This window comes from Symphalangus syndactylus, chromosome 21 (genome assembly GCF_028878055.3).
Source record: "Symphalangus syndactylus isolate Jambi chromosome 21, NHGRI_mSymSyn1-v2.1_pri, whole genome shotgun sequence".
Lineage (NCBI taxonomy): Eukaryota > Metazoa > Chordata > Mammalia > Primates > Hylobatidae > Symphalangus > Symphalangus syndactylus.
This window is the reverse complement of record NC_072443.2, coordinates 46,908,799-46,935,388: the sequence shown is the minus strand read 5'-3', so window position 1 is coordinate 46,935,388 and position 26,590 is coordinate 46,908,799. Positions and strand designations below refer to the sequence as shown.

The following is a 26,590-nucleotide window of genomic DNA, read 5'->3' as shown; positions in this document are numbered from 1 at the left end:
CTCAGCCTCCCAAGTAGCTGGGACTATAGGTGCGCGCCGCCACGCCCAGCTAATTTTTGTATTTTTAGTAGAGACGGAGTTTCACCATCTTGGCCAGGCTGGTCTCGAACTCCTGACCTCATGATCCACCCGCCTCGGCCTCCCAAAGTGCTGGGATTACAGGCGTGAGCAACCATGCCCGACCAACCAACCTCCTGTAGTTTAGGTAGAAGCACTGCAGAAAGAGAAGGAAGGATCCGTCCTCCACTGTGAGTGGTGACCAGCCCTGAGAAGGGGCACGGCGTGGGGAGTGAGGGATTTTCACTGTCTGCACTATATTCTTAGGTATCCCTTGAACCTTGCACTGCTGATAACAAGAATGCTGTTAATATTATTCTTAAATTATTTGTGCAATTAGAAAATACAAGTGGCCAAGTGCAGTGGCTCACGCCTATAATCTCAGCTGCTTGGGAGGCTGAGGCAGGAGAATCACTTGAGCCCAGGAGTTCAAGACCAGCCTGAGCAACATAGGGAGATTCCATTTCTATAAAAAGAAATCCAAAAAATTAGCCAGGTGTGGTGGCCTGTGCCTGTAGTCCCAGCTACTCAGGAGGCTGAAGTGGAAGGATCACTTGAGCCCAGGAGTTTGAGGCCAGCTTGAGCAACATAGTGAGACCCTGTCTCTAAAAAAAGAAAAGATAAAAACAGAAATGAATGAATGAATAAAATAAAATGACAGCATGAAGGTACTTCATGGTATGATAGTTACACAAATCTATACATGTGATTAAAAAAAGGTTGATTTTATGGTGTGTTCTTTTAAAAAATAAAAGTTAAAAACAAGACAAAAAAATGAAAAAGACTAGCAAGAATGATGCCAAAAACTAAAAAAAAAAAAAAAAAAAAAAAAAGTGGTTACCTCTGGATAATGGGGATTATAGGTAGTTTCTTTCCTTAATCATTTATATTTTACTATACCTTCTAGATTTTCTACAAAGTTTATATATTGCTTTGAGAATGAGACAAAAATACAGTTAAAAGCTTAAAAAAAAAAAGATGACAGCAGAAAATCTTGAGTCTGATGGGGACCTGCTGCCAGGAACAGCCCGGCTCCTGGAAGGCAGTGCAGATACCTGCTGGAGACAAGATATGGCAAAGAAAACGTCCCATCTCAGACCTGTTGCCAAGGAAAATGGGTCGATGAGTCAGGGGGTGGGCAAGGGTAGAGCCACGTGGCCCCCAAGAAGCCCTGTAGCACAGGGGAGAGGAAGGGCAGGGGGTGCTCAGGATCTCCAGCACCTGCATGGGTGTCCGCGGGCCTAGGAGAGACGAGCTGCTCAGGAACACCCCTCTCTGGGATGCCCCCCTTGCTCCCTAAACATCCCCATATAAATGATGTCTACTTAGGTAGTGCCACGGCAACTTGTCCTTCCCCTGCTAATGCAGACCTGAAGTTACTAGAGAGGGACAAAAAACAGTGACAAGAGGTGAGTAGCCATGCACACTCTGACTTCTCTCATATGGAACGCCACAGAAAAACAAAAAGGTGCCACGGGTGGCAGCAGCCAGTGTCTTCCTGACACACCCTTTGCAGAGAGCATCTCTGTCGCCTGCAGGGTGGGAAAACTGGGCCTGGGGCTGCACGTGAGGCCCCACCGTGAGGACCACAGGGAGGTCAGGCACGAAGCCTCGCTACAAAGGGGAAGCCAGGTGCTAGCAAGAGAGGCTGCTCCTGGCCTTGGGTCCAGGCTCTGTCACCGGCAGCACCACGGACATGCCCCTCTCAGAGCCCTCTGCTCACACTCGGCCTGTCCTGCCCAGGAGGCCCAGCCCAGCTCCTGGGGGACAGGGCTGTGGGGCAAACCTGGCTGTAAATCTCAGTGTGGCCTGTGGCAGAATAGAGATCACCCAAAGGGCCTAGCACCGTGGCTGCCCTGGGCTCATTTATTTAGTGACAACTTGGGCATCAGTTGGAGAGGCCACTGAAGTATCTGTGGAGGGTTTCTTTTTTTTTTTTTTTTGAGACGGAGTCTCGCTCTGTCGCCCAGGCTGGAGTGCAGTGACGCGATCTCGTCTCACTGCAAGCTCCGCCTCCCGGGTTCACGCCATTCTCCTGCCTCAGCCTCTCCGAGTAGCTGGGACTACAGGCGCCCGCCACCACGCCCGGCTAATTTTTTTGTATTTTTAGTAGAGACGGGGTTTCACCGTGGTTTCGATCTCCTGACCTCGTGATCCGCCCGCCTCGGCCTCCCAAAGTGCTGGGATTACAAGCGTGAGCCACCGCACCCGGCCTCTGTGGAGGGTTTCTAATGGGCTCTTGTTGGGAGAGACAGGGAAGAAAGACAATGGGGAGACGGGGGAGGCTGAGGTGGGAAGTGAGTGGCAGCAGTGCTGGGAAGAGGGTAAAGAAGCAGGGCCCATGGTGTCTCCAGGTCAGTCATCACTTACGGTGATGGGTAACACAGAACGGGGAGGGGTGCCGTTTGCCTTTCCTGCTGAGAGCCCAGCAAGGCAGCCTCACAAGCGTCCCATCAGTTCCAGGCAGAGAAGCAAGTGCCTTGCCTCTGGAACCCACAGGTGCCAGAGAGCACCCCCCTGGGGCAGCACAGGTCAGAGGAAAGCTGAAGACCCTTTCCCTTCCTGGCCTTTCTAAGCGGGACCAGGAAAGAAACTAACATTGACTGGGTACTTACTACAGGCATAGAAGCAACAATGCAGACCAGCCTGGGCAACAAAGTGAGACCCCGTCTTTACAAAAAATTTAAAAATTAGCCAGGTGTGGTGGTGTGCACCTGTAGTCCCAACTACACAGGAGGCTGAGGTGGGAGGATCACTTGGGTCCAGGAGGTCGAGGCTGCAGCGAGCTGTGTTTGTGCCACTGCACTCCAGCCTGAGTGACAGAGCGAAACCCTGTGTCAAAAAAAGAAAGAAAAGAAAAGGAAAAGAAAAGTAAAGAAAACAAACAACTCTGCAAAGAAAGACCAGGTTTTCTCTGGGAATCAGTATCAAGAAGCATTTTAATTTTCTTCTCTATACTTTCCTATATTATCCCTTGATAAAATGTACATGTATTACTTTTCTAATTAGCACAGAGTCATAAAAAATAAACTCAGCTTTTTAGTTTGAGCCCCACTATTTCGGTTTGTTGGGGTACTTCAAAATGTCCTGAGCCACAGGCCTTCCAGCCCTTATTGCAAGCACGTTTGATGGTATTTACAGCATTTTACTTCCTTGATTCACTGTGGTCATTTCAGGCTGAGACTGCAACTAGGTGAAGCAGACAGAAGGCATTCTAGATACTAGGCGATCTGCAGCTCCAGCCTGGCCTCCCTGTGACCTCTCAGCTCCTGGGCAAGCACAGGCCCTCCTGGGGCCTCAGCCCACGACCCCTTGTAAGATAAGAGGTGATTACTGCTCTAGATAATATCTTTTTTTTTAATTAAAAAATTGTTTTTAGAGACAGTCTTTTTTTTTTGAGACGGAGCCTCTCTCTGCTGCCCAGGAAGGAGTGCAGTGGCACACTCTTGGCTTACTACAACAGCTACCTCCCAGGTTCAAGCTATTCTCCTGCCTCAGCCTCCCAAGTTAACTGGGATTACAGGCGCACGGCACCATGCCCGGCTAATGAGACAGGGTCTTGTTTGGTTACCCAGGCTGGAGTGCAGTGGCACAATCACAGTTCACTGCAGCCTCAACCTCCCAGGCTCAAGCAGTCCTCCCACCTCAGCCTCCTGAGTTGCTGGGACTACAAGTGTTCACCACCATCCCCAGCTAATTTTTTATTGTTTGTAGAGTTGGGGTCTTGCTATGTGGCCTGGGCTGGTCTTGAACTCCTGGCCTTAATCCTCCAGTTTCCACCTCCCAAAGTGCTGGGATTATAGGCATGAGCCCCCATATGAGGCATCAGCCCTAATTTTATTTCCAGGCCCAGTCTGTTCTAGGTAAGATCTCAGGGTGCTTCCAGCCTAATTTCTCCAATTCATGCTGACTGGGAGGAAGATGCTCAGAGCTAGGGGTGGTGGAGCCTCAGTGAGCTCTAGCTAAGGGACAAGTGCAGCCTGATTGGGACTTCTGTGTTGTTTCCATGGCAATGGGAGGTAGGCCATGTGCACTGTGAGGGTGGGGACCTCGCCTGTCACCACTGCATCCCCTGGCTTAGCACGGGTCCTGGCATCCAACAAATAAGTGCTTCCTGGGTTCACATTGCAAAGCGCCACGCTCATCCTACTCTGAGAGAGGGGAGGGAGTGGAGGGGCAGGAGCAAAGTTCCACTCACATGGGGCGTGGAACATGACGAGGACAGAGGAGTGTTCCTTCACAAACTGGTCAAAGTCTTCATCGGTCAGGTGATAAACGGAGCCGCCCTCATCTGCCCAGGGAGTCTCAGGGACCTGGGGCTGTGGCGGCTGCGGACTGGAAGACCAAAAACAGGCAGAGCTCAGAGCAGGCCCTGGGGCCTTGGCAGCCCTTCTAATTCCAGCCCCCTGGACCCGAAGCTCCCCACTGGCTCGGGACGGCCCACTCCAGGGGCTCAGCCTTTAACAAACCAGAAACTGCCCTCATGGAGGTGTTGTGGGGTGAGTGGTGTGGCCCTGCCCACCTCCACCTTCCCCGCAAAGCCCCAGACAGGTACTTAGCTGATATCCTGTTACAAACAGTGGCTTCTGGCTACAGCTCTCTAGATAGCCTAAGAAATCTCACTTCCTCCTGGGAATCTAGGGGCTTGTTAGCTTTCTCAGCCTATTTCAAACTTTCAGCAAACTGGAAAGAATAAATAGCAACAGTGAATGGTGACCTTTGGAAAAGCTCACTGTTGTGCTTAAAACTGCCCACCGGGCAGTGGAGGGGAGGAAGAGGGCACAGAGAGGAGGGGGTGAGGAGGAGAGAGAGAGGCCAGGTATCTGAGAAAGATCAGATCTAGGCCATGCAAGGGGAAGCTGCCACATGGGGGTGCAGGGGAAGGTCGCAGTGAGGGAAGTAAGGCTGGGGGTATCCTAACTATGACAGCGTGTACGCTCCATCACCAATCCTTCCCAGAGGCCAACAACCAACTTATTTAGTTCTCCCAGAAGCCAAATCAACTCTACCACTCATCAGCTGCAAAAACTTAGGCAGCTGCCTGACCTCTCTGGAGCCTGTTTCAGCAGAGTGACTGTGTGTGCCACTCCTAGGTCATCATCTGCTAGGAGGAGGGAGGCTCACAGGGGCCCTCCCTTGCCCCAAAGTTCAGGACAAGGTGGCTGGTGGTGACACAGTCTCCCTGCTGCTTTACTGCCACAACTACCTTTGCCAGAGCACGTTAATTGCAGCTTTGAAAAAACCGTCAAGGATGACAAATGTGAAAAGACAACCATTGTGCCGCGCCTTTGAGAGCCTACAGGAGGAAATATTTTAAAGTTCCAGCAGCCAGGGCTGGAAAATCCAGAGGGAGTGAAGTGGCTGACACAATGGAACTCTGCCACTCCCTTCCCTCTGCAGCTGGGTATGATGTTGCCTTCAGAAGCCCTCTCTGGCCCTTCTGACTGGGCCCCACTGGCCACCACGGCCTCCCAGGTCCCAAGAAATGGAAGGAGGCAGGGAGAGGGCAAATCAATCTCAGTCCATGCATATCCAATGTCAGATGGGACTGGTGACAAAATCAAGCTTCAGAATGAGTCACCAGCCAGACAATGGTCCTAGACAAACATCATGCAATCTAGGTTCCTATACTTGGGATCAAACTACTGACCCCTCAAAACACCACCAATTCCACTTCAGAGCAATTTATCTTTACAATACACCTGCACACATACAAAATTATGTGCATCTGAAGGCATTCACTGCAGGTTATTTGTCACAGCGAAGACTGGAAGGACGGGTTAGGTAAACTGCTGTCCATCTACACGAGGGAGGGCTGAGAACTGCAAAGAATGATGTTCTCTATGCACTGATGTGGACAAACTGCTGGAGATGGATGGAACAGTCTAGAATTTGCTAACTTTTGCATTAAAAGGGGGGAAATAAAATATACTTATTCACATTTGCTAATATCTACATAAAGAAACACTCTAAGAACATAAAAGAAACTGGTCTAAGTTGTAAATTCTAGGGTATGGGAGGGAGGATAAGGAGGAAAGAAGTAAAAGTGAGACTTTTGAATGTATTCTTTTTAAGCATCTTAAAATTTTGCCAGCCTGGACAACAGAGTGAGACTCCATCTCTACAAAAATATGAAATAAAAAAATTAGCCGGGCAGGGTGGCCTGTGCCTGTAGTCCCAGCTCAGGAGGCTGAGGTGGGAGGATCGCTTGAGTCCAGGAGTTCAAAGCTGCAGTGAGCTATGATGATACCCTCTGCAACTCTGGCCTGGGTGACAGAGGAAGATCTTATCTAAAAAAATAAAAAAATAAAAAATAAAAAATAAATTGAATTATGTGAATGTAATTGACTCAAAAGCCAAATTTTTAAAAAGTCCAGCAAGTGCACAAATACAGGATGGAGAAGCCTATATTTTGCAGGAGTACAGGCACCGGAAGGAAAGAACCGGAGGAACTTCTAGTTAAACACAGAGGCGAATACACCCTAAAACTGCTAAAATAACAGTTCAGGAGTTTTAAAACAAAAAACAAAAAACTTTCTGGGCAGAAAAAGCAGAGTAGGGGCCCAAGAACCACACCCACACAGAAGACAAGGCTCTGAAGGGCCCAGGGGCCCACTCCTTGAAGCAGAACTACAGCCTGTGGCTGAAAACAGGAGGTTTAGCGGTCACTGGAGTGGTCAGATCCTAGGGCTCTCCCCTCTCCCACCCAGGAGATGACTGGAAGTTTCTTTCTGGGAGAGGACTGGAGAACTGGGCACCACGGTAAGAGGATGTACTGGGAAGAGAGGGACTGAGTGGGATTCTGAACCCAAAACACTGAATGATGCTTTTCACTCCCTGCCTACCCCAGGCCATGAGCTCCTTGAAGACTGGGCTCTCCCTCACCTCTTTACTAACTCCTGCACCCAATACACAGCAGACACTCCATACATGCTCATTGAACCGGAGCATTCCTTGAATGAGGGAATGCTCATTCCCCTCATTCAGGGAAAAATGGCTTAAGGAACTGGAAGTGTTTAATTCAGAGAGAGGACACAAGAGAACACAGTGGCTATCGTCAAATATTCCAAACTGCATTAAGAAAAGAAATTAAGATTTATTTTCTAGGGCCCTGAAGAGGAGAACCAACACTAACAAGTGGAAGCTCCAGAGAAACTTCCATTCGGTGTAAATAAGAATGTTCTGTCTACAGCAGAGGAGAGGGAAAGAAGGCCAAACCGGGAGTCAGAAGACCTGGCTTGAGTCCTGTTTCCTCCACTAGCCACAATCAAACAGCTTAAAACAGTGACAAGCCAGTGCATTGTGGTCCTTTCTTTACCTAGCTCTCAGGCTCAGCTAGGCCGAGAATGGATGTGAGATGCTTTGTAACCTTATAAAGTACTACCCAAATGCTCCTAGATATCATTTATCACCTAAATCATAAGAGTCATTCAAGCATGAATGGGGAACCTCAGAATGAGTCCAATGGGAGTAAGGAAATGCAAACATTGAAAGGAGAATTGCTGGGGCAGATTTGATGACTTATATGTTCCCTTCCGATCTGCCTTCATGCGACTGATTTCATGAGCTCTGCAGTTTGGAGACAGCAATTGTCCCAGGCTCTCTAGGACTGGGAGGGTCACACAATCAGACCCTTATCTAAGGGAGATGCATGTGCCATAGATGAGAAGATGCAACCCTAAGCATTACGAGTCCAGAAAACTTGGTGTTTGCTAATTCAGTTCACTTCTGGTTGGTATAAAGCTACACAGGCCAAAATGGCCCTGCCCAAAATGGATCACTGTTTATGCACCCCTCCACCTGTCTGCTAGCCCAGCTCACCAGTGACAGCTTCAAGGGGCCAATGAGATATGTGGCCATTAGGAACACAAAAGACACCAGTGCAACGATCAGCACAGCTACTCCAGAGCCCTCATACACTCAGATGCCAGGGGCTGACTCCCTGCCCTGCCTCACCTGGTGCCAGCCTTCCCTGGTCCAACCACCAGAGTCACGCATTGAAGGGCAGGACCTAGGTCTTCTCTCCTAGGCATTTGAGAGACATCTGGAGAGTTAGCTAGGCTGGCTTCACCCTCATCTTTGTATACTTGGCTGCACAGAAGCCCTGAGCAGCTAAGGGCCAATGGGGAAACCTAGGGAAGCAGGAAAGATGAGGTCACTACTGCCCATCAGGATCTGAGGGGAAACTGGAAAAGGCTTAATCCACGTGGGACCGGGAAAACCCACATGGAGAGCTGGATCTATGTAGAGGAAATAATAACAATATGCTATCTTTGGGTAATAGGGTGGGGGAGGACTTTTTGTTTAACCACGCTTTTAGGTTTTTCTATAATAAGCCTATCTTAGTTGAGTATCTCTGAAATCAGAAAAGACTTTAAAAAATTAAGCCAGCTGGTAGCAGAATGACATTGCTAGCTCTTGCAGAGGATAAAGCTGTTAACAAGAGCTCCTTCTCTCCCACAGTGGGGGATGGGGGGAAGTAGGAAGTGGGGATGGGGTACCCAGGACCAGAGTCTGGAGGCAGCTGTGGGGTGCAGGCCAGCCAGAGCAATGCGGGTGGGGGAGCCAGGATGGGGTGTGCCGAGAGGAGAGGGGTGGGAGGACGGGGTAGGAGGCTCCAGCGGGGAGATAATAGCCTGTTTCAGAAACGCCATTGATGTGCTCCCTTTGTCTAGGGTTAGCAAGCAATTCTGAATACTTAAAAAAACACACACAAACCTTATCCTTCCAAAAAAGATATGAGGGTGTTTTGAAATCAGAAAAGGTTAGAGAAGGGAAAGGAAGCAGACAGATTTTATGCTCTGGTGACAAATGAGATTGCTATTTGTTGAGACCTTCTCCTAAAGCAGAATGAGATGTGTCTGGCTGGAGGAGAGGACACGCTTATTATCAAATGAAAAAGGAAAACAGGAAAGCAAAGGCCCAGGTTAAGACAATGAACACATGATAATGGGCAGCAGCCTTCCCAGGCGGGGGCTGGAAATGAGGTAGCCGATGGGGACAGAGATGTGAGAATGCTTCCAAGAAATAAAAGACATGATGCAAACATGTGCTAGCACTTGTGCCTTATCTCCCGGGGGTAGGCAGAACAGAAGATGGAGGTTCTCCACCTTTAGAAATCTAACAGTTAGTTTCATGTGCAATTTTTCCTGGTACAAAACCCACCCTTCTTTCCCATTTTGAAAATACACATTTTCAACCTCCATATCTTGGATAACTAATTCTTTCACCCTGGGGTTTGCACACTGTGTTCCTAAGGTAATGATGCCAATAAACGTCCACTGTGCTGGCAGCTGAGGGGAGGGGCTCTGAGCAGAACTTGAGGAGGCTGAGTTGGACTGTCAGGGCTGCAGGGAGCTGGGTCGGTGGCGGAGATCCATCAGGGCCCTGCTACTGCTTACCAGCAGCACCACCTCTTTACTGTGCCTCAGGGACCTCATTCATAAAATGAAGAGAACGGTAACATCTTCCTTACAGTGCTGTTGTGAGGATTAAATGAGAATCCATGTAAAGTGCTTAGAACAGTGTCAGCCACGAAGGAGAGCCCAAAAGATGTTGGCTGTGGTTATTCCAGCACATATGCACAAATACCGATGAAGCAGCAGTGGCTGGTAAGTGCCAAACTCGTGACACACAGAGTGCAGCCTGAGCAGGGTGCGTGCTCAGCGAGGGTGGCCTGGGGAGGCTTCCGGAAGGGGACGTCGTGAGCCTGTCGTGGAAGTGCTGGTGAGAAGTGGGAATGGGGTGATCTGGCAGGAAAAAGCAGCAGGCCTAGCACAGTGGAGGCTCCAGGTAAGGAGGCAGGGGCCAACAGGGTGGTGGGGTTTGGCATTACAAGGATCTAATCACGTTATAAAACAGGGATCACAGGTTGCTATGAAGCAATGCCTGTGGGGGTTGAACAGTAAAGCACTCAGCAAACCTAAGGCATTAGAATATTTCTGAGTACCTTCACAGCACCTAAGACAGTGCTGTGTTTGAAATAAGTGTTCAACTGACAATTCTATTTTCAGAGAGACCTGCAGTGGAACCTCTCTCAAACCTGGTAGCCTGCGTGAGAAATACCTCTATCCATCAGATAGATGTGTTGAGGAGAAACTTGATGTGAAATGTGGGAAGAATTCAGAAAGGCCCTGACTATTCCAGAAGAGCTGACAGGCTTAGGCAGCCCCTCCCCAATTCCAACCCATGGAGAAGGGAGGTAGGGGAGACAGACTCCACACCCAACACCCAGGCAGGTCTGATCATCACAGGCCAAAGTCACACCAAATCCTCATGGCTCCTGCAACCTAAATTCCCACAATCCCCATAGTGACCTAGACTCAAGCCAGAGACAGCTGTGTAGGCAGTACCACAATTCCGTTCCTCATTCTTTCCCCCAACCTCCAGCCAGAGCCCTGCGACCCTCAGGCCCAGCAGATGCCCCGCCCTCTGGGTCCACGCCCACTGACACACACAAACACCCCACTTACTTCTTCAGCCACTCCACGATGTCCTCAGCTGTGGACCCATAGTTGTCATACTGGAACAAGAACCGTCCTTTCCTGTGAAACGTGGAGAAACAATGTGGGCTCAGTCACGGATGCAAATGCCACCTTGAGATTCTGGTCAATCACCAGGGAGGGAGGTGAGCTTTAGAAGGAAAGTGGGGGACGTACTCAAAATAGCAGATGGTGGGGAAGCCGCGCACGCTGTACTCCTCCTTGATGTTTTCAAATTCAGAGGAGTAGACATTCATCCCGGCCAGCACCTGGGAGGAAGCGGAGAACAGCCGTGTGGAGCCTATGCCCCACAGACACCCTCTAGTCCACACGCCGTCTGTCCAGCTGCTGTCCCACCAGAAAGACATATGGGACAAAGTCCCACAGACTGATGTGCATCAGGGCTGCTGAGAAACAACGCCAGCGAAGCCAGCCGGGAATCACGACCTGGCGCTGGAGAAGTCAGGCAGCTGGGCCGAGTGCTGCACTCCGCACGCCTGCTCCCTCTGCCTCCCTGTAGGAAGAGCCACCCCAGAGCAAAACCAACGTTCTGAGGGTTGCAGAAGAAGCCTAGCCTTGCCATCAAGTTCACATTACTCTCAGAGAGGGGCCGCTGCCAAGGATGTGTTACGCCTATCTCTCTGCTCACGTCACCTCGGGTTGTACTCTTTCCTAGGCAATGAAAATAAGTGGCTTTCATACACCAGTTCAGCTCTGCACGATGTCCTTAGACACAGCTTATATGTGGCCAGGGAGACCGTGTTGTTCTCATAACACAACATGAGAAACAAGGCACCTGCCTGACTCTCCTCCCTCCAGGCCGTGCTGTGTCTCCCCAGTGTTTCCTCCTGTTGGTGACCATTACCCACAGCCTGGCTGGATCATCATCTCAGAATTCTGAACATATTCTGGCTCCAGGGGTTCACATGTCCACTATCCCTGAATCAGAAAGAGTATTTTAGTAGCTGGGTAACTGACGATGTAGCTAAATACTAAGACTGACTCAAATAAGGAATCCCCTAAAACTCCCTCTGCAGTGGCATGATCATAGCTCACTGCACCCTCTAACTCCTGGGCTCAAGCAATCCTCCCCTGTCAGACTCCCGAGTAGCTGAGACCACAGGCGTGTGCCACTATGTCGGCTAATATATTTTTCTTTTTGGTAGAGATGAGGTCTTGCTGTGTTGTCCAGGCTGGCTTCCAACTCCTGGGCTCAAGCGATTCTCCCACTTCAACCTCCCAAAGCACTGGAATTACAGGCATGAGCCAGCATGCCCGACCAGGACTTTGAATCTGTTCTCACCAGAGAACATAGCTAGAATGGCCAGACACACAAAGGATGTTCCACAAAGCAGAGTGGCATAGAAGCGAGGGAAAAGTAAGTAAAAAAAGCCAGCAGCAGTTACAGAAGCAGAGAGAAGAAAACCAGGAAGCTGAACTTTACTGAAAAATATACAAGGACACAGAGAGAGAGGAAAATAAACAACGGTTTCAGTGGACAATAAACCTGATTGCAAAGACAGCTTCCACCTATGAGTCATGTGGCCTTGGGCAAGTCACTCACCCTCACTGAGGTCCCTTGCTGGAAGATGTTACCATCAAAGGGCTCTTTAGAGAACTAAATGACATGAGAGGTTTTAGCACAAAACTGGAGCTCAGTAACTGTCATCTTCCTACCAAGTCTTCCTGGTGATGGGAGCCACTGTGTCCCTGGCCTCTCCATTCCTAGGGGCACCTGGATATCTTTCCAATTGTTTTAAGTCCCTAGCACAAGGCCTCACATACAGCAAGGACACAATAAACGCTCACTAAATCACTGATTTTTTTTTCCTAGCCCATTTTAGGATGCAGCAAATAATATAGGAAGAATAAATTTGAATTCGAATTTACTTGAAGCCCTGGAATGCTCTATAAAAGTCATTCTGCTCATTTCCCAGACTGCTCCAGCGGCCTGTTCCAGTAATATTTGTCTTCTTTAAAAGTCCTTTTTTTTCTGCCTAATTGATCTCCCCAGTGTCAGTGCACATTCACCACAGATTAATCTTACACGTCCTCCTCACTCATTACATCACTTCCCTGCACAAAACCTTCCAATTCCATTGACTATAGGCTAAAATCCAGCTCCATATTCAATGCCCATATGTTACCTATTTCATTTTTGAATCTTTCTTTCTTACAAAACTCTTCATTGTACACCTGTTAGGGTCTAGATTTTTTATTCTCCCAGGAACAAGACAGTCTGAGATTTCTGCACAGGAAGGAAGTTGGACCGTCTGCCTTCTCAGACATCTTGCTAAGTGCAGCAGCAACATGGTGCAGTGGCTGGAAGCATGGGCTCGGGATGCCTGGGTTTGAGTCCTGACTCCCCATGTGGTCGTGCATTTCCTTGAACGAGTCACAGTTGTCTCTGTGTCTCACTTTCCTCATCTGCAGCCATCTCATGTGGTTGTTGAGAAGACTCAATGAGATAATACAAGGAAAGTATCAATAACACTCAAAAGGTATTAGCTATTTTTGTTACTAGGACTAGGAGGTGCTCTATTTCTGCCCACATTTCTGGAATACTCGCTATTCTCTCCTGGCCCCCACTTGGTGCCTTCCAGTCCCCTTGCTGAGGCTGCCCATCCCCCACCTCCTGGTGACCCCCAGACTCACCCATCCCTTAAGGCAAATCAAACCTCACGTCTCTGGGCAGCCTTTTCAAACCACCTTTGCTTGGTGTGAGCTCTTAATTCTCCAAGTTTCTGTAGCACTTTTGTGCCACTTTGGGGGCATCTATTAGTTAATGAGACAAAAATTTTTGAACAACTACATACAAACACTTTCTGGAGTTAGAATCTGTGAAGTCAAATGAGGTGAAACACCAGGTCTCAGCCTATGGAGAAGATAAGGACACAGCCTCCCCTCTTTCCACAGCCATCTGCATGCTTGGGGCCACTCAGCTGGCGTGACATGCTCTTCTGTGTGTTCAGCCCTGCTGCCAGGAACCATCACGGCAGCTTCTCAGCGTGGGCTGCATGTGAGCTTGCAGTCAGAGGAGAGTAATTTCAACAGACATCCCGGGATGGGGAACTTGAGGCAAGGCAAAGAAAGATGTGGCCCAAGAAATGGAGCACATTTCCATCTAACTGGAAGGCAAGACACACAGAAAGGAGAAGACATGAAAGAAAAGGCTGAGTGAGCTGGCCAGGATCACTTTGGGAAAGGCTTGAAATACCTAAGAAATCAGGACTGTATTCAGGAAGTGATGGAGAGCTCCCAAGGGTTTCTAAGTAAGAAGGCAACCCTCAATCCAGTTGCATCTCTCGAAGCAGAAAGGACAAGCTATGAGGGAATGCTGTGGTCGGGAGACAAGTCAGCAGCCTTTGGCAACCAGCTAGCATGGCCCACTGGAGCTTGGACAGGGCTGGTGGGCAGGGAGAGGATGAAGGGTACATGAGAAAGATGCCTGATGATGCCTCAGTAAAGAGAGGTGGAGGTGGGGGGTGGGGAAAGAGCCTGGCCCCTGGGGAAAGGTCTTAATGCAAAGTTCACAGTCTGCCAGATGGAAAGATACTGAATTTTCAGACATGCATTTGAGACACAAGGGAAAAAATCCAGACAGAGATGTGAAGCAAGCCATCTGACACGTGGCACTGGCACTTAGGGGAAGGACTCGGGCTCCATGGAGCTACGCTTTGTTGAAGCTGTGGACAGAGATGCAGTCACTGGAAGGCAGACTGTAATAAGACAAACCCTTGCTCCAATGTGTTAACAGAAAAGCGGAACATTGGGAGCACCCCCATCTAGCCGGTGGAAGGAACATGGTGCAGGGCAGCTGTAGGGAAGAGAGGGGATCAGTCATCTGTGTCTATGAGTGCTCTGTGGGGTACAGGGCTTCTTCTGCACAGCCCATTTGTTTCTCACCACAACCCAGTGAGGTGGGCAGGGTTGGCATTATCATCTCCATTTTACAGATGGAGAAATGGAAGCTCCAAGGCTAAGGAGCTTGGACCAAGACCTCTCAGCTGGTTAGCAAGAGCCAGCACTAGAGCCTGGTCTGTACAAATCTGTCGTCATGACAGTTCTATTTCATGGTGTTTATACCCAGACTGGCCCATCATGGCCGAGGTCCACCAAAGACTAGGCAAAGCTCAAAGTCTCAGTGCAGATGTCAATAACTGGCAAGGCTGGAAAGAGGCAGATGGAGACAGGGCTCGTTCTGATGGCTGCTCTGAGATAGGGGGCAGCATGGCTGCTAATGAGGATGTCAATTAGCAGGAGTAGATGGCACAGACGTGATGAGTCACCAGACGTCAATGACAGCAAAAAAGAGGCAGCTGTAAGTTTGGAAATGGCAAAGGCTATGCATCCCTGACCTGGCATGCCTTCCTTCCTAATGATATCATCAGGTTGAACACCTCCCAAAAAATCTGTAGAGGAGGAAGATTTTTGACCCTTGCCAGAGACAGAGCCAGCCAAAAAGGCTCCAAGATGACAGAGATGAAGAGGAGACAGAAGGCCCTAATCCAGCTGTGTTTCAGCAGCGAGGAGGGAGTGAACTTTGATTTCTGGGGAATAGCAGCCCATTTATTATTCCCACCTCTTTTCTGTGTGTGAAGACAAAAAGCAATCGACACCTGTGGTCACTCAACCCCTCCAGCCAGGTCCCCAGTTTCTGGAGAGCTGCCCCTGCAGAGTAAGCCCTAGCCTCTAGGGGCCTCCTGCGTGGGTGATGCCTGCAGCAGCCAGGGCCCTTCCCTCTTTAGGTAGCTGGGAAAGGGCTAGAACTTTCCAGAAGATGCTTTTCTAGGAAACGAAAGGGAAAATAGAACAAAACAAACCCCAAGCAAGAAAATACACAAACAAAGAAATGAGTTTACACAACCCAGATGTCTTAGGCCAAGGCAGCCAACACTTGGTCACAGCTTGACTTGCCCAGCTTTGTAGACAATGCCCCTGACTTTCCTGTAATGTTGAGGGAACTGGAATGGGTAACTTTTATATTTCTAGACCTGGGCCCAGGCAGGAGAAGCTGGAATTCATTTTTTCTCTTTTTTAGAGACAGGATCTCACTCTGTTGCGCAGAGCATGGCACAATCATAGCTCACTGCAGCCTTAAACTCCTGGGCTCAAGTGATCCTCCCACCTCAGCCTCCCAAGTAGCTAGCACTGACTACAGAAATATGCCATTGCACCCAGCTAGTTTATAAAATTTTTTGTAGATATGGGGTCTCACTATGTTGCCCAGGCTGGTATCTAGCTCCTGGCCTCAAGTGATCCTCCCGCTTTGGCCTTCCAAAGCACTGGGATTACAGGCATGAGCCACCATGCCCTGCCAGAAGCTTGTATTCTGAACACGAGTGGTCTTTGCAGTTAACCTTATAACCTGTCCCACAAATGTCCTTCCCACTATGCTTCTGGCCTTAATAACAAATGCTCTGAATTCCTTTAAAAGAGAGGACCATCACTCTTAATATAGAGCTTAAAATAAAACATACCCACCAGGAGTGATGAGCCACAAGCCTATTCATTCATCAGCATATACTGGATATCTACTGTGAGCTTGGCCCTGTGCTATGTACTAAAGAAATAGACATGAACTCAACTCCTGTGCCCAAGAAACTCACATATCATAATTAGTATCAAGTGCTGAACAAAGTGATCTGGAACAAAAGCAAAGATGAATGTATCTGGCTGTGCATGACAGGGACAAGCTCTGTGGCAGCGTGGGAGGGGGCCTAGAAGAATACTGAGTTTGGCAGTGGATGCAGCACTGGCTGAGAATGGCCCACGAGATGCACTGAGACTGGTATCAAGTTCTCTTCTGCTTCAGTGGGTCTGGCCGGGATAATTTGTGATCTGATTTGGGGCTGAGCTGTTTACCTTTCACAGCACAGAATTCGGGAAGTTGAGCTGAGCAGATTTCTAAGTGTATGCAGGTGCAGGCAGAGAGAATACCGTGGGTAATTAAGTCTTTTCTCCAGGCTAAATAATCTCAAAATATGGTATCTATTGAGGTCCCAATAATGTGAAGTGAAACTTCCCTGGAGTGATGTATGTGTGCCCCAAGGCCAAATGTCTCCAGGCAAGTTACTAAAAATTCATTAGTGAGAAGCAAGCAGGACCTCAGTGTCACCCCAGAATGAGGTCAAAAGAGAAAGCATTGGCTCTCTGCAGCCCCAACTTGCAGCTGGCGAGCAGGGCCGTCTCCATGCCCAGGTGCTGCCACTTAAACTTTTTAAGTTGACTTTGAGCTAATCACCACTTAATTTGATCCACAAAGATCATGATGCAGTTTCAGGACCTCAGGTCTCCCTTAATGGGGCTTTGGCCACACTACTGAGATGGCTCCTCTCGATAACCTTTCATGAAAGATGTATTGATTTTTCCACGCTCCCTAGAGGAGCCGGCAGCTGTTTTTATGTTGCCATCAAAACAAGACACTTCTGCTACTTGGGGTAAGTGCAAAAATGGACAAAAAAAATCCAAAAGAATTAGAAGCAGGATCCCAAAGAGGTATTTGCACACCCACGTTCATTGCAGCATTATTTGCAACAGCCAAGAAAGCTAGAAGCAACTCATCAACAGATGAGTGTATGAAGAAAATGTGGTATGTACATAGAGTGGAATATAATTCAGCCCTAAAAAAGGATGGAAATCCTATGACATGCTACATGGATGAACCTTGAGGATATAATGCTAAGCAAAATAAGCCAGTCACAGAAGGACAAATACTATAGATTCCACTCATAGAAGTAACTTAAAATAGTCAAAATCATAGAAATAGGCCTGGCTAGACGGCACACACCTGAAGTCCCAGCTATTCAGGAGGCTAAGACAGGAAGATCACTTGAGCCCAGGAGCTCAAGTCCAACCTGGGCAACATAGTGAGACCCTGTCTCTTAAACAGACAGAATATATATATATATATATTTAAAATCATAGAAACAGAAAGTAGAAAGGCAGTTTATCAAGGTCAGGGGTGGGGTGGGAAGGCAGAATTCGTATTTAGTGGGTACAGAATTTCAGTTTTGCAAAATGAAAAAGTTCTAGAGAAAGGTTGCACAACAGTGTAAATATACTTAACGCTACTGAACTGTACATTTAGAAACGGCTAAGACAGTCAATGTAATGTTATGTGTTTTTTACCACAATGAAAAAATAATAGACACAAGGCAGAGAACAAAAAAGCCTGGCAGGGTAGGGGAACACAGAGGTACCAGGGAGCATTTGGTGACTGACCCTCAGCCCTTCTGGGTGAGGTCCCCCCACCCCCAGCTCTCTTCTCCCCCACAACACTCCAGGCTCCCCTCCTACCTCTCCGCCCCATCCCAGCTGCTCCTACTTCTCTGAAGGCCCGTTTCCCTAGTGGCTCCTCTTCCTCCTCCTGTAGAAGTGGGCATCCCTAGGACATATGTGTCTCCATTCTGCCTATCCTTCCCTACACTCCTTCTGGGAGAATGCCTGCATTCCCAGGTCTTTCGCTCCCCATCCAGCCCCACCTCCTCCTCCTCCGGTTCCCACCATTCTTCCCGCCTCACAGGAACCACACAGCCTGGGAAGCCGGGACAGGCCTTCGCCTCTGTGAGCCCCCTTTATGCTTCTGGTCCACCCCTAAGGTCATCACACCCTCTTCTTTGCCACTGGGCTCCACAGCAGCTGCCTCAGCTCACTTCAGAGCCCAGCCCTCAAAATTCTGGACCCACGATGTTCTGACCTCGGTCCCTGGCCCCCCGACAATGCCACATGTGCATCTTGCTGGTGTCCTATTTCATCACTGGCCTTTGGCAGGTGTCAAACTCTCCTGGTCCCAGCAACTTGGTGGAGTTCTCAGCCTTCACAGAGAACAGGTCTCTGAGCTCCATGCAAGGCTGCGATTCAGCAACGGCCCAGGCAGCAGGGTCAGTCATCCTCACCATTTCAAAACCTGCCCCCACCCCACCCCGGCACCCTTCCTCCGCCAAGTCCAAGAGTGACCCAGCCCTGCCAGGCAATGGCGCCTCACTTACGGTGTGGCCTCGCAGCTGAGTCGCAGCCTTCTGGAAATGTGGCATCATCCTCTTGCACATGCTGCACCCTGGTCACAGGCAGGAGAGAGACCACATCTGGTTACAGGGATGGCTGAGCCCTTGCACCCTGCCCTGCCTCCCCATGGCCATCCTCTACCCAACAAGCACTTATCCAGCCTTGAGAAGCTCAGGACTATTCCAGACCCTGGGGACACAAAAGGAACAGGAGGCGGGAGTCCTGGCCCCCAAAGAGCTTGCAGTATCAGTGGTGCAAAACAAGGTACTGCCCAGCAGCCACTCATAAATGTTGGACTGAAGAAACATGACACGATGGGAGAAGAGCAGAGCCCAGAATACTTCAGTGCTGATAATGAATTCAACAGAAATTCAGAAAACCAGAACAGGTGTCAAGAGAGCAACTGCTGCGCGCACAGCGAAAAGCCACCCCTCACTGCCCAGGCAGGGCCTGCAAATTAGCCAGAGTCAAACGCCATTATGAAGAAAAATGTGTGACCACGAATACAATCACTTTTGGGATATCCATGCCTCCTTTCTCTTTCATTAACAAGGATAATTAAGCAATGACCGGAGGCAGGCTGACGGTGAACAGTGCTGGCTCTGGCCTGTGGAAAGAGCGTCGGGCCAGGAATTGGGATGCCACGCAGACTCTGATCTTCACTCAACTTGCTAAAGGCCTTGGAGAAGTCACCTCCTCTCTCTGGGCTGTTTCTTCTGGCAGATGAGGGAGGCTGGACCACACAACCTCGGGCCCCTTCCAGCTCTGACAGCAAAGGATTCTGTCTGCGATGGCCTTGGCTCAGCCCTCCGGGGCTCTGTGGTCTACCATGGTCGCACTCCTCTCCTAGTGGTGAAGACCCGCAGCCTTGATAGGGGGCCTTGAACTCCTGGGCTCAAGCGACCAGGAAGGCCAGGTCCCAAACATCCACTAAAACTTCAGAGTGACCTTAAACTCCTTCCCTTAAACCAGAGCAGACCACGTTTCAGCACTGATCCCACAGGACATGAGCAGTTTCCTCAGGCAGCAGGGATTCTGAAGTGCCAGGCTATTACCCTTTCCGACCGCCTCTCTGCTACAAAACAGGGCTTAAGATGCATCTGAAGAGCACAGAACCAAAGCTGCCTGGAACCATGTGTCAGGCTGTTCTCAGCTTGACACAGAGGGCACAGGGTCCGTGTGGCGACAGGCAGCCCAGCTCCAATCCATGCTTAGCTGACGCCTAGACAGGCCATGAAGCCAGAAGGCCGACATTCCTTCTGGGCCACCAGAACCTCCCCAGCCCCAAGCCTACCAGACAAGATGCAGACACAGGACATTTGGCCATGAGGCTCCAGAAATGCCCCACAGCCCCCTCCTGACATTCCTGTCTGACAGGTGGACTCACACACACCCCAGTACATGAACCCTGGGCTTAAGTTCTGCCACTAGTCCTGGCAGGAGAAAAGGGGCTGTTTCCAGGCCAGTCTGCAGCGCGAGCCTGCCGTATCTGCCCTCAGAAGATAAGAGGCACCTCTCCTCGGGACCTGCTACCTCAGTGCGAACACCATCAGTGGCATGAAGGAAGGAATATGACACTTGTCAGGGGCATTGTTTCCACTGTGGGGATTCAGAAAGAGGAGAACAGAAGCAGGAACAATGCTCAGGGGGAAATGCGCCGGGTGGAAAACAGGAGGCTGCAGGCGGCGCAGAGGAAGGAGCTCAGCTCTGGGAAGAACGAGGCTGAGAAGAGGTCTGCATCTCCCCATAACTCCCGCTGGCTGGGTGATCTTGGGCAAGTGGCCTGGGCTCTCCAAGCCTCAGCTTCCCTATCTGTGCAATGGGGATATGTGCCCTGCAGGTGTTAGATAGAGCCGGGGAACGTTCAGTGCCTGCAGAGACATCTTAGTCCAATGCCAGGATTTGGGGGAGTGCTTCCCAGTCCATGGTGGGGAAAACACTTCCACCGAGGGAAGAGGATGTCGCTCCACTCCCCAGGAGGGAAAATAAGAGGGGACACCTGCAGCCTTTCACTTTCTTCGCTCAGTGACTTGAGTCTGACACCCACTGGGCCACATTCATCTACCAAGAACTTTATTTACTATCTGCCTCCACAGTGTGGCCTCTCTCTTCCTGTTCTGCCTGTTTGCAGCCTGCAGCAACAATACCCTGAAACAGAGGATAAGTCGGCCAGTTGTCCCTGTGGGCAGGGCCAGTGGTGCTGGGTGAAGAAGTTATTAGTTAGGGAGAGGTGATGGAGGAGGAGTAGGAAACCACAGGCCAAGCCAGTTTCCAATTTAACTTTACCGAAAATAGAGCCGGCCCTGTGATTCCTGAGTTTATCTTCCAGCTGATTCCACTGAGAGGCAGGGGGAGAGGTAAGACTAATTATCACTCTCAAACCTCAAAAGTCAGAGTAGTCAGCCTTTTAATTTTCTCATTAATTCAGTGAGTAAACATTTCCTGAATAAGCAGTAGATCCTGGGGAGCCAGGTTCCTTGTCACCACTAAAGGTTCTCACTGCCTTTGGGCCCATTCACCCAACATGTGACCAAAGGGTCACAGAGTCCTAACAGACATCCCAGTTAGGGAATTGCTGTGTATCCCAGGAATCAGCTGAATTATGATGCCATGGAGACTTGATTAGACTAGTGTGCTAAAAGCACAAGTTTGTTTCATTTTGTAAAAAATCATACACACGTGCATAATCAAAAAGAGTCCGAGGTTCCTTGGGACCTAGGAGTGCAACCGATCTGACCCTCCACCAAAAGTTGAACTTAACCTCCCAGTTTTCTCCTCCCTCCCCTACCACCAATAAGCTTTGTGACTCTGTGAGGTACCTAACTTCCCCTGCCCCAGCTTTCTCTTCTGTAAAGATGATAACTGTGCTCACCTCTCTGTTGTGAAGGGTGGGATGGGCACACTGCCACACAGCCTGGGTGCATGGTGGGAGAGGGCACAGCACGCAGGCGCAAACTGCCTCTGCACCACTTCTAAAATACTAATGGCATCACACTGAGACCTGCCTGGTTACACCCGGATGCCGTTTTGTGGCACGCGCTGCATGTTGACATACACTCCATTTTACAGCTTCATTTAACCAATGTGTTGAGTCCTGAAGGGCTTTAAGATATACCAAAGGAGGCCCATCCCCTAGGGGCTGTGTGGACAGGATAATTCCTAAAGCAATTCACAGCTGGGTAGTTAATAATATTCCTCCAAGAAGAAACAAAAAGGGGCGAAACCAACTAATGAACATTAATAAAGAGAAGGAGCGAGGGTTAAAGTAGCTACCATTCAGGGCGGAGCTGAATCTACAGCAAGTGAGACACCAGGGCCTCATCCCAAAGGTAAGCACAGCCCTGCGGCCAGCGAGGAGGCCTAGGGAGGAGGCTGGGGCTGGAGGACACCCAGCAATCAAAACAGGGCTTGGGGGACCAGGCGCGGTGGTTCACGCCTGTAATTCCAGCACTTTGGGAGGCTGAGGCGGGCGGATCACCTGAGGTCAGGAGTTTGAGACCAGCCTGGGCAACATGGCGAAGCCCCATCTCTACTAAAAATACAAAAACTAGCCAGGTGTCATGGCGGGCACCTATAATCCCAGCTACTTGGGAAGCTGAGGCAGGAGAATCATTTGAACCTGGGAGGCGGAGGTTGCAGTGAGCTGAGATGGCACCACTGCACTCTAGCCTGGGCAACAGAGCAAGGCTCTGTCTCAAAACTAAAAAAAAAAAAAAAAAAAAAAGAATAGGGCTGGGGAAAGGCTGCTGTCATGGTGAATAAGCTACTGGCTCAAGTCAGGCAGAACCACCAGAATGCCACAAAGGGACATCCGGCTGGGGGGCGTCATCCCCAGAGCACGGATGGGAGAAGCCTTTGCTTAAAGAACTTCTCAGGAAGTGGGATTTGAGATGGGCTTTCATGAGCAATCAGAACTCTGGTTTGCTATGACAAACCAGAGCCTATGACACCCTCCTGAGCCACACACACACCTAGGCACACCTGCCTTGCATCATATACAACCCCTCTGTTGCTCCAGCCTTCAGGGAAACACTGACACTGCTGGCTTCACGAAGGGCCAATGCAGCTCACAGAGGTGCAGCACAAAGGGCCTTGCCAGGCTCAAATCCAGGGTGATTTTCAGTCTGTGGGTTGGGACCCGTTAGACTGTGGAGGTGCCCAGACAGTGAATATCTGAGGCTTTGCAGGCCGCACTGTCTCTGTTACAAGACTCAACTCTGTTGGTATAGCTCGCAAGTGCCCACAGACGCCACATCAATGTATGGCCGTGGCTGGGTTCTAATAAACCTTTACAAAAAGAGGCAGCTGGCCCATGGGCCATAATTTGCTGACCCTTTGTCAGAGGATTATGAAGCAGTAGGTATAACCAATAATTTTTTAAAAAAACCAGAACAGAAAATAGTGGGCATTACATCTGGTAAACAACAGATGGCAATAGTTAGGGCAAGAGTGGTCTTGCGAAACTTGTTGCAGCTTATTTGCATATAATTTATATATACTTCGAGTACTGAGTTACAATATAAAACATTTTTAATTCTGTGAAATTCAGTCAAAAAGTTTGAAAGCCACTGCTGTGATCCAGTCCCTTCTCTTACAGATGGGGAAACTGAGACCTCGTGAGGTGAAGGACTTGGCCAAGCTCACCCGGCTTGCGGTGGCACAGCTGGGATTCAAACCCACACGTTCTGGCTGTCATCTGAAAGATCCTCCTGCTATTTCCCACATCCTCCTGCCTCATACAGTGACTGAGCCCAAATCCTGGAACCAGTTTCTCTCTGCTCCTGGTCCCCCGCTCCTCCCAGGTGGCACCTGCAGAGGATGCCAGCAGAGGATGCAGGAGCCAGAGCTACATGAGCTGCTGCCCCCAGAGGCGGGCCAGGCTCTGGACCGTGACGCCATGCCCAAGGGGTGGCAGAACAGCCACAGGGTGACTGGCACCGAGGCATGGCACCAGCAGCAGGAAATGGGACATGGCTGGGGAAGGTGGAGCTGACCAAACAGGGTGGAGCTCTGGATAAAGAGGGTAGACGGACACAGATTCTAGTGGAGACAGAGTACAGGGCAGACAGCAGGAGGGGAGGAGCCAGATGAAAAGGCAAAGACGAAGGAAAAGAGGCACAGATGGAGAGATGAGAGTCAGCGTTCTAAGCGAGGCACCCAGGCTAGTCCCCGAGACCCCGCCTGCAACTCCCACCTGCCTCCCGCCCATGAAGAGACTAAACAACTAGCTCTGGCCCAAGGGAGAAAGTTCACTCACAGGGGGCATAAAACATGATCAGGAGCGGCTTCTCTTCCTTCTTCAGGAGCCGTCTGAAGTCCTGAGGCACAAAAAGAGAATACCAGCAGCTCACACACAACACAGTAACAGGATGAGACCCCCTCCCCCTACTCCTGCATACAGCAGAGTGAAGGGTAGGGATGGGGAGGAGAGCGGGAGTGAGCACTTCAGAAAACACACGCTGATAGCTGATTTGCAGGTGGGGGCAGAGCCATGTCAGGCCAGGAGCTGGAAGAACCTCAGAGATGATCTATTCGAGACCACCCTCATGTATTCCAGATGGGAAAACTGAGGCCCCAAGCTAACAAATGGCTTTGGCCACCTGGTGAGATGGAGTTGTGAGGACCAGGCTGCTGGCTTTCCTTTCAGCTCCACCTGAACAGTTCAAAGATGGCAAAGAGTGGTTTTCGTCCCATGAGGCTGTTGAATAGGCTGCCCCTTCCTGTGACTTACACAGCGGTTTTGTTGTGGTGCGGGTGGCTGTTTTCATGTGTGCCTGACTTGGCAGATGGGGATCCGCTCACTGTGGGAAGACGGGTTAACCCACACCCACTAATCTCTTGCTAATCTCTTCCCAGGCTCCAGCTCTGCCACCACCATCCTTATCCCCAGGAGTCCACGGAGCACACAGGGCAGAAGGAGGGGGCCTGCTCCACCCTCCAGGAGGTTACAGGCAAAATGGATTTGTAAAACCCTTAGAACAGTGCCGGGCGTGTTATTAAGCAATACATAATGATTTGTTAGATACATACAATAAAGGCAAAAAGACAAATGGCCACACGGTGCTCATGTAAAGACTTGAGTGTGTGAACAGGGTAGAGAGACTTTTCTTCCAACGAGAGCCAATGACGGGTGGGAAAAAGCAACTCTATCAAGGACTGCAGTAAGAGCACATTTTGATTAAAGTAAGCTGCTCAACCACATTTTACAGAAGAAAATGAGAGGGTTTTCTCTTTTGAATAATAAGGAAAATAAGAAAATTTCAAAATGCAGCTTTCTGGCAGCAAGAAGGCATTAGGTAAATAAATGATGGCACATCCCGCACAATGGGATACTACTGCATCATTAAAACCGATAAAGAGGAGTGTTTAATGTCACAATCAGATATGCATGGTGCACTAAAGGGGGGAAAGCAAGTTACAAAACAGCATTTAAAATGTAATGACATCTTTGTGAGTAAAAACATTATGTATACATTACCTTGAAAGCCTGGAAGACTACAAAAATATCAGCAGGCATCTCTCTCAATGTAAAGGTATGAGGTGATTTGTTTTTTTTTCTGTATGCTGAAGGTGCATTTTCTAAATTTTCAACAATGAATGTACATTAACTTAAAATTTTTCAGTTAGATTAAAAAAAGATTAAATTTTTGTGGATATCCAAAACACTAAAATAAATTCTGGAAAAGTTTACCCTTGTTTACATAACTAGAGAGAGGGTTAAGGCACTAATTTTTAAACAAATTTTGTTTGTACTAATTTCCAAACAAAATTAGTAACCAAGATATTTAACCCTAATTAGGGGTACAGGATGCAAACACTTCTAAAATTGTCTTCTGGGATTTCTGGAGATAAAAGCTAGCAAAAGACCTGAGAAGAAATTTTTATTGAGCCTATAGCAATTTGGTTTCATACCCTGAGTAGTAACAGATATTACCTTCAAAGATGCTTAATTATCTTCACAAAGTATGAAATTCCAAGCCTACAAATTGAATCAGCAATTCAAATTTGAATCTGGAACTTTTCATTATTTATGTGGACATTCTATTAGCTGAGAACCAGCTATACTTCTTATTTCCATAGGAGAGAAAAGAGCACAAAGCAGAACAAGAGGATTCCCTACAGGTGTGAAAGAAATATTTCTGCTTGATATTCCTACAGTTACAGAAGAACAACCTTAGGAAGGTCAGGACATTGTATCTGGGGGAGGAAGGCACCAGGCAATCACTTTCCAGAGAATCACTTCCCAGAATTCATCATTACAGGAGCAGCACTCCATTTAGGCTGTTTGTATTTCCATGGGTCTAGGCACATGTGCCACTCTCTCCTGGCACTTGCCCCTCTTTCCCTGCCCCCACATGCTTTTTTTTTTTTTTTTTGAGAAGTTGTCTCACCCTGTCACCCAGGCTGGAGTGCAATGGCATGATCTCAGCTCACTGCAACCTCTGCCTCCCAGATTCAAGCAATTCTCCTGCCTCAGTCTCCCGAGTAGCTAGGATTACAGGCATGTGCCACCATGCCTGGCTAATTTTTTTATCTTTAGTAGAGACGGGGTTTCACCATGTTGGCCAGGCTGGTCTCGAACTCCTGACCTTGTGATCCACCCGCCTCAGCCTCCCAAAGTGCTGGGATTACAGGCGTGAGCCACTGCGCCGGGCCCACATGCTTTTGAAAAAGACATCTTTAAGGCCGGGCGCAGTGGCTCACACCTGTAATCTCAGTACTTTGGGAGGCCGAGGCGGGTGGATCACTTGAGGTCAGGAGTTCAAGACCAGCCTGACCAACATGGTGAAACCCCATGTCTACTAAATTACAAAAATTAACCAGGTGTGGTGGCACACGCCTGTAATCCCAGCTACTCAGGAGGCCAAGGTACGAGAATTGCTTGAACCCCAGAGGCAGAGGCTGCAGTGAGCCAAGATCACGCTACTGCACTCCAGCCTAGGTGACAGAGTGAGACTCTGTCTCAGAAAAAAAAAAAAAGACATCTTCAAGATGACAATACTGGCTCTTTGTATCCCAGAGAATGTTGTGCCCAGCCCTTAATT

The 26,590-nt window shown here is 49.2% G+C and overlaps 1 protein-coding gene across 2 annotated transcripts in view; it reads right to left on the bottom strand.

The window, feature by feature from the left end:
- Window positions 1-26,590, bottom strand: part of PDIA5 (protein disulfide isomerase family A member 5) — a 94,627-nt gene that overhangs the window by 25,369 nt on the left and 42,668 nt on the right. For both annotated transcript variants that reach the window (XM_055260682.2, XM_063630169.1), the window contains exons 7-11: window positions 23,803-23,863; window positions 18,530-18,597; window positions 10,716-10,807; window positions 10,530-10,601; window positions 4,256-4,392 (exon numbers count right to left, since the gene is read on the bottom strand). In XM_055260682.2, the coding sequence (XP_055116657.2) occupies window positions 4,256-4,392; window positions 10,530-10,601; window positions 10,716-10,807; window positions 18,530-18,597; window positions 23,803-23,863 (430 nt within the window). The remainder of the gene's footprint in view (window positions 1-4,255; window positions 4,393-10,529; window positions 10,602-10,715; window positions 10,808-18,529; window positions 18,598-23,802; window positions 23,864-26,590) is intronic.